General features: G+C 37.5%; 2 protein-coding genes across 4 annotated transcripts; both read right to left on the bottom strand.

Annotated features, from left to right (window-relative positions):
• Positions 1-1,426: 1,426 nt before the first annotated feature.
• On the bottom strand, positions 1,427-4,759 carry selenow1 (selenoprotein W, 1). The gene is made up of 6 exons (XM_027178802.2): positions 4,556-4,759; positions 3,871-3,895; positions 3,698-3,751; positions 2,663-2,737; positions 1,987-2,083; positions 1,427-1,695 (listed from the first exon to the last, which is right to left on the bottom strand). Exons 1-5 carry the CDS (start codon positions 4,582-4,584, stop codon positions 2,006-2,008), a joined length of 261 nt encoding a protein of 86 aa, XP_027034603.1. The 5' UTR covers positions 4,585-4,759; the 3' UTR covers positions 1,427-1,695; positions 1,987-2,005.
• Positions 4,760-5,686: 927 nt separating this feature from the next.
• Positions 5,687-12,457, bottom strand: ehd2a (EH-domain containing 2a). Of its 3 annotated transcripts, none has more exons than XM_047809695.1 (7): positions 12,216-12,457; positions 10,911-11,139; positions 10,003-10,179; positions 9,601-9,698; positions 8,391-8,803; positions 6,987-7,148; positions 5,687-6,863 (listed from the first exon to the last, which is right to left on the bottom strand). In XM_047809695.1, the coding sequence occupies exons 2-7, from the start codon at positions 11,132-11,134 to the stop codon at positions 6,288-6,290; spliced, it is 1,650 nt and encodes a 549-aa protein (XP_047665651.1). In that variant the 5' UTR covers positions 11,135-11,139; positions 12,216-12,457; the 3' UTR covers positions 5,687-6,287. The 3 variants fall into 3 exon arrangements, with proteins under 3 accessions (XP_047665651.1, XP_027034464.2, XP_047665650.1); XM_027178663.2 differs by having other exon boundaries at positions 12,166-12,457; XM_047809694.1 differs by lacking the exon at positions 12,216-12,457 and adding an exon at positions 11,539-12,118.
• Positions 12,458-12,719: the final 262 nt, after the last annotated feature.

Raw genomic sequence — 12,719 nt, forward strand, 5'->3', positions numbered from 1 at the left:
GGTCGGCGGATTTAAAATAAATAAATAAATAGGTCAATTCATTTTCAGGCCTTCGTGACATTTTATCGACGTTGATCTGGTCTTTCCTGGATGTATACACAGGAATAAGTAAATCGTTTGTATAATGCATTTGTAATGTTTAACCACATGATGGCAGGCTTAATCCTCTTTTGTAATTATTATTATTATTTTTTTATACCAAAAATATTTTCCTTGCACGTGTTAAATATTATTATTATTATTATTATTATTATTATTATTATTATTATTATTATTATTATTATTATTATTATTAGTGACAAATAATGTTGTGTTTAAGGATACCGGCAGGGGCGTTTTGGATCTCTGGCTGAATTTATAGCTGCAAACACTAGTGGGCGCTATTTCGACAATAATAATTGTTTTATTTATTATATAAAGCTGTATATTGTAATACACGACTGTTGTACTGATGCAGGTTTAGGTACCCAGTCCCAGTCTGTCACATACTGGTGTTAGGTGTCCACAAACCTTTATCCACCTTTGTAGTAGGTGTTAGTGATTGTGGATGTACAGCAGGTTATCTCTGTGTACTAGACGTACAACTTCATGAAGAATTTGTGTACAAAAATCACTTTGAAATCCCTTGTCGTTGTTATTTCTGATTATGAGGTTATTACATAGATCTCAGCAACATTATGGTCTCTAATATATTTCCCAATCTTCAGAATAGCACAAAGTGCTATCTCACGTCCTTATGGAAATCCATGCATGTGCAGAGGAAATTTGTGTGCAGAGTGCATATAATTTTCATGAAAGCTAAATAGTTTTGTCTCTTGCATTAATGGACTAAACTTCACCTGACACCATGTAGAGTAAACTTACTATCGAGCATATATTGTATTACATAATGGGGTTTTTTTCATGCGCTATATAGCAGACCAATATGGGGAGTAATGAGGCATTTGGGATTTAACTGGGATTTTAGTTAATGAGGATTTAATGGTTGGCAGATTAAAATAAAAAGACGCTTGTTCATTTTAAGCATTTTTAAACTGCTTATATTTAACATCTAACTCACTCATAATGTATTACATAATAGTGAGAACTATTACAGACAAAGAAGGTTGAGTTACTTGCAATGCAATTGCACAAATTAACCTTTTTATTTTGTGATAAATCGGTGTAATAACTCCTGTATTCTAGCATGACGATGTTGTCGATGGAGAGCAGAAAGGCGTTTGCTGTAAATGTAAAACAGTGCAGGACCAGAATAAATTTGCGTCTAGAGCAAGTACGATTTGCATTAAAGCTGAACACATGGAATTTCTGCACTTGATTACAAGCAGTGAATGAACACCTTTACAAGGCAGTAAACTATTAAACCTAAATAAACACCTCAATTGCTATACAGAAATGAATAAATTAATAAATAAAAGCAGACAAGTTGTTTAGGATTAATTTTTATTTTTTATTATTATAATCACTGGATGAATAATCATATTCTTCCAGTTTGTGCATTTTTAACAAAAGCATATTTGCATGTTTCATGTCTTTAAAAGCCTTGCGCAAAACCGTTTCCTGGAGTTTGCCCACTCGGAAAGCCTCCTCCGTGAAAGTGCAGGAGAGCATCAAGTAACGTCCGTGTCAAAGACACTTCGGAGGTCACCATCATTGTTGCACTTTCAGAGAGCTCAACAAACAGAGACGAACAAACTGACGAGAGGGGAAAAATGACATGAGTGTTGGAACGTGAAATTCCGTAGAAACATTATTATGAATGCCACCACATTCTCTAATGCTACATTCAAAGATACAGTGACTTTATGTCTACAAGTCGTTTTTATCAGCGGGTATCAACTGGCATTGACAAAAAAACAACAACAACAAAAAAAACAGTTTTCTTGCAAGTGAAATTAAACATTTTCTGGAGGCAGATTAAAAAATGACCAATGTATTATCTGCTTCATATCAAACGAATTGCATCAAGCTGTTATGTTTTGTTACCTCCGACATTGGCGCAGCTTCATTTGCCTAGGGCATTCTCAATGGCCCTCACAATCCTGGCAAGCTTCTGATCGTTGTCAACGAAGCCGTCCCCGTTCTGTCAAAACCAGATGTATTCTATGTGATGTCGAGTAAACGTATTGTAGAAAGAGTGCACTTGCGTTTATTACTTTATTGCACCATCGCCGCATTTGCCTTCTTTTCATCATGATATATGGCTGTTTGTTTCCATCAGCTATGATTATGCAAATATTCTACAATCACTTTATTATTTTTATTTATTTATATTTATCTGCAAAACACTGTGGGGTAAATTAGCCTGTTCTTCGTAAAACGTACACAATGTCTGAATCTAGAGATTATATATATATATATATATATATATATATATATATATATATATATATAGGGGTATTGGGGGGCATTTATTTATTCTCCAACGTTGTTTGTTCACTGTTCCTTTAAAGTGACTCGTCACTGTGCGTCAATACAAAGATCTTCTCACTGATTCCCTTTAACTTTAATCTGGATGGTCGTGGTGTCACCACAGGATAACTCCGCCCACATCAACAGGGTTTTAATAAAGATGGAAATGATGCAAACGATGAAAACGATTGAATGAGTCGTGACCTTTACCAGACTTAGCGGATGTATTGTACTGAATAATAATCCTCACCTTCTTCGAGTGAACGAGTGCACCATTCACCTGCACCTCAAACCACCCGGTGGTTGTAGGAGTGCCCTCACTTGTCTTTGGGATAAAGATAGAAGGGGAAAAGAAAAAAAATAACCTGAGTTGAGGACTGGTGTAGCAACAGGCATCAACCGAGTCATATGATGCATTAAAGGTCAGTATGATAAAATCTATTTTTAACAGTGTCAATAGTTTATTTATAATACATTTCAGGTACCATGCTGTAAATCATCAGAGAGGTGTTTTCTTGTAGGAAAATAATCAGTCATGGGGTGCGGTGGTGTGAAGGGTTTAAATCGTCTTACACCACTGAACAACATGGCATACTTTTTATCCATTTGTAATTGCATACATCTTGTGGAAGGTCTGTGAAACAAGTTCGGTGCTGTTATATTATTATGTAACAGCGGCAAGTCCTCAGTCCTGAAATTCTGTGTTTATTAATGTTATTTTATCTTAAACCTGGAACTACTGGTTCCAGCACCTGCTACTAAATAATAAGTGTTATTATGTCAGAGAGACATGATTATTTCCTGCATACCGTGGGTGTCTAAACTTATCCAGCAGGTTTTATTTCAGTCAAGCAGGAGCCGCACGTGATACCAACTGTTTAATCAATTGACACGTCTTGGCTTTCTGTAGTTTCAGGTGCACGTCTACCTGATACATGCACTCCTTGACTGTTTTGTCAAATACCGTCTGTTTCATGAGGTCAGTAACCTGACAACAGAAACAGGTTTGTATACATAAAAAACCAGCAGCTCAATAGCAAATACTGTATTGTCCTGGGCTGTAGATGTCCTTAATAGAACCTGAGGTATAGAAGTAGATGTAGAATTACTGTAGACTTACTGCACCTATATAAAGCACCATGCAACATCGCATTAAATAATGTATATATGTAAATATAATAAGAATGTAAATTAGCGGATTAGTAGAAATGTATATGTCGTGATTTGTAAGGAGTAGAGTGACATCCAGATATCAGTTTAAGTGTTATATATATATATATCTTACAATCTCAAGGTCGCCTGGAAATTCATCCTCAAGCAACGTCTTGAGTTTGGTGAACTGTGAACAAAAAAACAAATGACAAAAACAACAGTGACGTTTAGGATTGTGAGAAAAATGAAGTCGAACTTGAAATACGGAACCGTGTGCTGGAAAAACAAATAAAAAAATAGACATACCTTGGGCCTGTACCCTCATCCACCACTGAAAAAAAACAAAACAAATAAATGATTAAAATTTAAAATGATGAATTTGAATTATTAATATTAATAATCAATTAATAAATATGATATATTTAACCTACTTAAAATATTACCAATAAAAAACATTTCAATTAGGAAAATGTTTAAAACGATATTGGAAATGTCTACACTCTTATTACTACACTTTAGTTTTATTTATTTATTTATTTATTTATCGCCCTGTGGCGTCATCGAGGGACACAAGAGCTCTCACGCGAATCCCACAAGGTTCGATCTCAAATGAATGTAGACGTCACACCGAGTGCACTACATAGTGTGCACTATATAGGTATCAGAGGGACGCACGAAGGGCACAGATGTAGGGAGCGGAGTGAAATTTGGAACACGGTAACGTTGTCCGTGTGTAGCTTCAGAAAAAACACTACAACGTCTACAAAGTGTTCAACTATGCCGTCAGTAAACGTAAACACTTTCATATAAACGGACTGTTGTTTTTTTTTAACATTTATTTAGTTTTTGGGTTTTTCTTCTTCAACCGTCACGGGTTTTGTGTTAATGTTAACGCCTAGCTATGTGGAAGCACAATAAAGCAGCGTTCAATAAACCTAAGCATAACCTAATTATAAACACAGGTTTATATGTACAGATATCTTGGACTTACCAGTAAATTACATGTATTTTCACCCCCATTTCGGCGGTTGCAACGGCTCCTGTCTGGATTAAGCAGTAAAGCAGGTTTTAGGGATGTAGCAACAGCTCGGTTTAAAGGCAGGACTGAAGTGTTTTGATGGTATTTTCTTGATTATAATCCGAGAAGCGAGGCGGAGCAAACACCATCACATCACGAGCAACCGCAGAACAGCGCAACTCATGTCATATGAGTTTTACTCATGTCATACTTCCTGGACACTGTTCTGTCACGTACTTATTACTCATCGGTGTTGTGGTGCTTTCGATGTCTTTACCAAACATTACAAAGTTACAGAAGCCACCTAGTCGGGGTTTTAGTCTTAATTTGTCTGGGAACATTATTGTATATCATCCGAATCTGATTGGTCAGAAGCAGCACTGAAAGTAGTTCCGGCTGAAAATAACAGGCTAATGTTAATACGCTCATTCTAATATATATATATATATATATATATATATATATATATATATATATATATATATATATATATATATATATATATATATATCAGTAATGCTTTCAGACATGCTTGCTGACTCTAGACATTCAAAAATCCACATGCCATTTGATTTACATTTATCCATGTTTCATGTACAGTTGTCACATGGAACACAGGGGCAGAAGCAGGTTGAGGACACAGGGACAGGTGGACTTGTATTTTTATTAAAACTCTCATTAGATTATTGTCCATTGTTAACAGATAACTCCAAACGCAAATAAAAGCACACAGAAAATATATCCACGTTCTCTCTCTCTCTTTCTCTCTCTCACACACACACACAAAATATATCCACGTTTTCTCTCTCTCTCTCTCTCTCTCACACACACACACACACAGAGAGAGAGAGAGAGAGAGAGAGAGAGAATATATCCACGTTTTATCTCTCTCTCTCTCTCTGTCTCTCTCACACACACAGAAAATATATCTACGTTCTCTCTCTTCTTTCTCTCTCTCTCACATACACACACACACACAGAAAATATATCTGCTTTATTTCTCTCTCCTCTCTCTCTCTCTCTCTCTCTCTCTCTCTCTCTCTCTCTCTCTGTCACACACACACACACACAAAATATGTCTGCTTTATCTTTCTCTCTCTCTCTCTCTCTCTTTCTCTTTTGTGGAACAAAAAGAGTTCAGTAAATAAAATCAAATTACAAAATTAAGAATCCAAATATATGTCTGCAAAATCTAAAAAGAATAAATGAATTCTTGTTTATCTTATTTTATTAAATTTTATATCACTGTTATCAACTCTCTCAGACCCCAATGAAGTTTCATTACATTCATTTCCTTAATGACATGATGATGATGATGATGATGATGATGATGATGATGACGTTATTAACATTTTATTACTGTAGTAATAAGCTTATCACCTGCTAAGACACATGAAAGCAGATAATAATAACATTAATCTAACTATGATATTAACGAAATTAGAAAATATGACATTTCACATGATATGATTTTATAATATTTGTATATAACGCATCTGGTTAAAGGTCTGTGGTTGGGTGTTTAGAAAGAAAAATATTTGAAAATTCCTTAAGGATATTTAAGATTTGCTGTACTGTAGGATTATTTGATAACTTGTTTCATACACAGATAAGAGTTGATTTTTAATCCCATTAGTCACAAGTAAATCTTGCTGAGTCGTCGTTCATCTGCTCAAATTAGCATTCGAATTTACAGACAAAGGGTCTACATCTCCTCACTCGTCTTCCCTGTGCTCGACGTTTTGCGTCTCCTTTTAGACGGCGGCACCAGGTCAGAAGGAAGCTTGGCCGGAAGCCCGAAGCCTTCTAATTTCACCTCGATAAGGTGGCTGGCTAAAGCAAACTCTTCATCGTCGAGCATGCCGTCTCCGTCCACGTCAGACAGCTTCCAAACTCGGTTCAGGACCGAGTTGGGCAACCGAGTGCTGGTCATCCAGTCCTTCACTTTTATCCCGTTGAGCTTGCCATCCTGAGGAGACAAGTTGTAGAAGATCTCGTCGTATTTCGGTTTGTCTTTGGCGACCACCCATGCTTCTTCAGGGAGCTCCTCACGCTCTTCGTTGGACCCTGAATAATAGAACGGGTTCCCTTCGAAAAACGGGCCTTTGTTTGTTACTAGTATACCGCCTTGGACACCGGGCTGCTCAGCTGCAGCAAGTTCCTCTTGGCGCAGGAGCGGCATCAGCTTGGCAATGTCGCTTGTCAGCAGCTCATCCAGACCTGCTATGAGTTTGGGTTTGATGGATTTAAACTTGGTGAAGTCACAATCCATGAGTCGCTCCTGCAAGAAGGAAGTCAGTTATTGATGCAAGAATCCAGAATCACTTACGGTTAGAAAAATGTTAAAGTTAAATGATGCACAAAAAAAATCCACCTGATGAAATTTGTTTAAACTGGAACAAACCTGCATCTTTGCACAATCAGGAAAATCTCCAGCCGGGATCTGATGCCGCTGTTGGATCCTCGCGAAAATGACCGGAAGATCATAAATCAGGTCACGTTTTTTGTTATTTCGACGAAACAAGGGCATTTCCTCTTTCAGAAAGCTGACGATGTAAGAATGGGTCTGGAATGAGGAGAAGACAGAAACAGCATCTTCAATATCCGTTTCCTGTATCAGTTATCCTACACAGGGTCTCAGTAAACCTGGAGTCTAACCCAAAGGACACGGGGACAAGGCAAGGGGGGACATACTGGAAAGGGGAGCCAGTACATCACAGAGCACCATGACATTCACACACACACCCTCACATACTACAGACCATTTAGAAATGCTAATCAGCCTACAAAGCATGTGTTTTAGCCTGGGAAAGGAAACCAGATTCGACTGCTGCTAATGTTCAGCTGTCCAGTTTGATTTGCCTCCACGATGTTCTTGGATCTTCTCAGTCTTCGTCAGCTGTTGTGCATCCACCTCAAGTTTTGATGTTTTGTGATTTCTGAGATGCTTTTCTGATCACCACGGATGTTAAGAATGATTATACAGTACTACATCCTTCCTGGCTGACCAGACAAAACCCTCGGTCAGTTTCAAACCTAAAATGGAAACTAGTTGACGTATTAAACCATTAATGCATTCATACTGTTTTAGACATAAGGAAACAAGTTAGACTCATGTGCCTGTTCATACAATTACCCTGAAGCCATATATTCACTATGATGCTTCCAAAACATGTCAAATCACACTTAGACAATTCTTCTCTGCATATTCATTCACGTCCCGATCAAAATAAGATCGGATTTCATTATAATTCCTTGTTTTTATTTTAAAAGAAGAGCTTCATTTGAGTCGAACAGTGAAAGTATTTTGTTTCTATGTTGGCAGGACTTTTGTTTGCCATCTCTACGGTCTCTAGATAGTTTAGGCGTGTTCCTTGGTAACGATGACACAACATGTTTTTCATAGGCTTAATTGGTATTCAAAAAAAAACAAAACTCCTTTGGTGTGTGTGTGTGTGTGTGTGTGTGTGTGTGTGTGTGTGTGTGTGTGTGTGTGTGTGTGTGTGTGTGTGTGTCAGGGAACACGGGGATAAAAGCAGGGGTACCGAAATAAAAAACAGATTTATTAACAAAGACACAAAAAAAAATAACTACACGATAACAGAAACCAAAACCCTGATGCTAACAAAAGAATGAGAACTCCACGAAGCTAAACGAAACACGGAGGAAATAAATACACATCTGATCTGACAGTGTGTGTGTGTGTGTGTGTGTGTGTCACAGAGCTCATCATTTATACAGTGAGATCTGAATAAAAAAGGAATAGTACATTCCTTATATATGTATATAAAACCAAAAAAAGTCTCACCCGCACAAGTCGTGCCCTCTTTACCAAGTCGTTAAGTTTTCTCAAAGCAGAATTGCGAGGCAGGTTTTGGATCTCGTTAAACAGATCTTCTTCCTCTAGCTCAAACAGCACGCGGTTCTCAGATGTCCTGAACGGCGCTGACCAAAAGGACCCGATGTAGACCCTCAGGACCTCCGGGGTGCATATGACTTTACCCAGTGACCACATCAGTGCGCCGTAAACCCGCATGAGCTGCTGCGAATCCACCATGTCGGCCTTGTTGAGCAGCACGCGCAGCTTGTCTTCGTACCCCCGTAGCGCCACGATGGATCGTGAGAACTCATCCGAGAGCTCCAGTTTGTGGGCATCGCACAGGAGGATGATGAGGTCCACATGCTCAGCAAACCAGCGCAGGACTGCGGGGAAATCGTAGCCTGGGGAAAGGAAGTGATTAACTTTAAGGTGTTATTGCCAGATCTGTCAAGAACAGCTAGCATGTAATGTCAAATTTTGTGAATAAGGACGTAGAGGAAACTCTGAGGTCATCACTAGTTTTGTTCTAATTTCCTTCTTGTCTAATAGATGGATTTGTTCGATTTCAGCTTCTGCACGACTTAAAAAGTAAAACACGGGGTTGACGTGTGATGTGACCTTTATCAGAATCCCTGAGGTCGATTATTATTAAAGTGGTTTATTCCTCTTATACCACAACGATTTGCCAATGTTAACAATATTTCATGTGTGTTGTCAGTGAAGGTAGTGAGTTCCTGGTATTATTTACATTACAATAGCTTTAAACGTGTGTTTACATTGTAAGAGGTTTCGAGATCTTTAGTCATCGGTGCCTCTAGGATTTCAATGAGGTTTTTTTATTGTTGCGGCCAAAAAAGTTAGATTTTGCTTTTTGATTTCGAATTTGCGATGTACATGGTGAAATGGTGAAATCACAAGCACAGGATTCTATTTTTTAACTCCTTTCAGTTAATACACAAATAAATAAATCGAGGACAGACATCACGATGACGTCACACGACATGTCTCGTCCTAAGTCAGCGGAAAATCCGAGCTAATCTTGAAAAATTGAATTTGATTCGATTTGCGTGACATCAGCCTACAGCTGCGCCTCACAAATGTGCACAGTTTAAGGAATAAACACGTTACAAATAAGTCCAGGATCTATATGTGTTCCTAAATAAAAGCTTATCGAAGTCAAATTTCTGTAGTTTCTTGCCTCTGCTCAGTCTTTTCTTAGTGCTGGACAAAATTCCTGGTGTGTCAATAATGCTGATGCTTTCCAGGACCTGGTTTGGAAAATGCACACACTGGAACCTACAGGGACAAAAAAAAAGCTTCTGAACATTAATTACAAACATAATTCATTTCCACCCTCAAACGTGTAATGATGATCTGTCTTTTCTTTTCCAGTTCAACTCTTCTTTCCCTTTCCTACTGCCATTCCCATGACATGATTTGGCGACATTCAGACATTTCACGTGCCAAAGATGATGATGACGACCCACCCTTTCTCAAGAGTCTGAATACATGGCCACTACTTCTGTTTCAACTTAACGATTACCAGATCCATCTCTGAAACACTCATGTCTATATCCTACTGGATTCTTTTCTCACTTACCGGTTGAGGAAGGTGTTGCCAAAAAAATTTAGCTTGCGGAAAGGTTTGTTGGTGTCCATAACAAGAGCATTGCCTGGGATCACCCCCTCAACATCGCGGTGCATGAGAGCAGTGAAACAGTCGGTTGTAGGTTCAGGCCCGGTTCTGCTTCCTGGGTAGTCTTGTTCAAGAAGATACCTGAAAAATATAGTTTGTTTTGTTTGTTTTTCCATGATTATATTTTTTTCAAATTAAAGGTAATTCATTTTGTATTAATTACAAATAATTATTTATGAATTAGTTTATTTATTTATTCTTTTATTATTTATTCAAAGAATTTATTTCAATTAAACATTATATTTTGCTAATGTGTTTTTAGGCGTCCGTGTATCCAGTTAGTTCCTGTTATTAAGTCAATACAAAACATCCATGTAGACATCTCTCCAGTGTCTGAAAACGTACTATTAAGACTGTTACAAAACACTGAAACTGGCAACTCCTAGCAGAAAACGCTAAATATGAACCCTTACCATGTCCCATACAGGTTAACTGCGTTTGCCAGCGAATCACCGTATCTTGGTGTTTCTTTAGGATGAAGAACTACATAATAGGTTTAAGAGATTTAAAGAGATATCTTTGAGCATCAGATGATGAGAGACCTGATACCTGTTGTATTCCTTAGTGCATATAAGCTGTGTGTATTGATAATCTTGTGCTTGAATAATTAACTATTTTTATACTTTATATATTGTACGTCTGCCCAGTCTCCTGATCTCTAGCAACCAAATCCTGTGTTGTGTGTGTCTGCTGTTTTCAGTTTTTCATTCAAACAACTGACTCTTATTTATAACAATGAAGGCTTTTACATATTCAGAAACAGTGTATGGTTTGTATGATACATTGGTAATGTGAAAGCTGTCATTATTCACCTAATGAAAGTGGTCTTCCCCGTCGAACACTGACCCACGACAAGGATCATAGGCTTATTGTCAAAGTCTGCATCTTCCAGACTGGGAGAGTGAAAGTTTGAGAAGCCGTTATACTTTTCCAGAGGAAGCAGCTTCTGATGGTAGAGAAACTTCAAACCCTCAGTGACTGTCTGGACTTCCTTGAGAGATTTCACACCCTTGTTCTTAACTTCTTTGGGAGCCATCGAGTCTGTAAATCGGATACACAATGATTATGACATACGAATATTGAGACATTATTCGCTCACAAACAAAACGAACAGTTTTCGTCTCTATAACGACATAATCGTATATCAAGGGAATCGTAATCCAGGCTGAACAGCTGTCCAAGTGTTACAGCTGCACTGGCAGCTTCGCATCCATGTTAAAGATCAACAAATACTATTTTAGTGATAAAATCCATGGAACAGATACATTCTGCACTATTGTTTTTTCAACAAAACTTCCCAGAAAGGTTCAAAAGGTTCACTCCAGTCTCTATAACATGAATGTACAACATTCATATCATCCTTAGTATCTGTCTGGTCAGGATCTAGTGTGTAAAGTAAAGCTAATAGTTTAAAGCTAACACTCAAATGAAAAAAATTACCTGGTTGATGTTTTTCCTAATATTTCAAACAGGTTTATTAAAATATTTCTTCAAGTTTAGATCACACCCACTTCAATACCGACACAAACACAGATGTCGGCTTTGCAAGTATGTTTCTTCAACTTTTAGATCATAATCTTCTCAGCGTGTATCCCCTGGGAGGTGTTTTCAAAAACCACCCTTATTTGAATATTACAAAACTGCACCGTTTGTCCCCGAAACACTGCTCTCACGTGTTCCCTGTGGAACAGATGGGACTTACCCATTACAGACTTTTACACTGAGCTGTCTGTAAATTTAACATAGAACAAATTTTTTTTTCTATATTATTTTAATGCATTTCCGTGCAGAGAGACAAGACATGGAGAATAAAATAGTATACTGCCAAAACTATGATTTATATCATTTCTATCATTTCTGTGTGAGTTATTACAGAAAAAAGCATGCAAAGAAAACACAGGCATATTAAATATTAAAACATGCATAATAATGTTCCTTTTCTTGGAAATACACTGATATATTGTCCATTTCTTCTAATGTATGAACTGAAATGGTACATGCTGTATACATGTATAGAGAGATGCTTCAACATTGGAGAAGTAAAACAACAGTAATAGAAATGCTTACCTCTTTAAGGCAGATTTGAAAAATGAGACAACTGAGAAGAAAACGTTCACCTGTGATACTTAATTATTCTGTCCTTCTTCCGTTCAGTCTGTGGCACAATTTGACCAACTCTCCTGTGTAGACTTGAATCTTCCTCACGGTTACATTTTTCTTGCTGCGGATTCATAAATGACAGTGAAAACAGCCTCTTTTGTTTATGGATAATCTGTGTTTCTGGTGTGTGTTCGGCTTTTCCAGATGTTGCTGTTGGGTGTGGTGTTGGACCATTCTCAAGCTGTATTAAAAAAAACAAACAGAGTGAGAGATATTTATTGTGCAATCACATTAAACCGACAGTGCATTGCAGTATTAAATTGCAAATTTTTGTTGTTGCAAAACTGCATGGAATAAGATAATGTTAAATCTATCCTGGCACACTCATACTAATGTTACCATAAAGAACAGAGTATTATATTAATTTATTATATCAGTGTGACAAGAATATACACCGATCATCCCTATAACATTAAAACTACTCAATGCTGAAAACGTTCATGGATGAAGGTTACTGCATT

This window comes from Tachysurus fulvidraco, chromosome 26, assembly GCF_022655615.1.
Source record: "Tachysurus fulvidraco isolate hzauxx_2018 chromosome 26, HZAU_PFXX_2.0, whole genome shotgun sequence".
Classification (NCBI taxonomy): Eukaryota; Metazoa; Chordata; class Actinopteri; order Siluriformes; family Bagridae; genus Tachysurus; species Tachysurus fulvidraco.

Excerpts from the sequence above, each read along its gene's own strand:
- ehd2a (XM_047809695.1), bottom strand. The coding sequence starts at position 11,134 with ATGGCTCCCAAAGAAGTTAAGAACAAGGGTGTGAAATCTCTCAAGGAA. Across the intron at positions 9,699-10,002 it reads GGCAACACCTTCCTCAACCG|GTTCCAGTGTGTGCATTTTC; the intron begins GTAAGTGAGAAA and ends TTGTCCCTGTAG. Across the intron at positions 7,149-8,390 it reads AGAGGGCACGACTTGTGCGG|ACCCATTCTTACATCGTCAG; the intron begins GTGAGACTTTTT and ends TCCTCATTCCAG.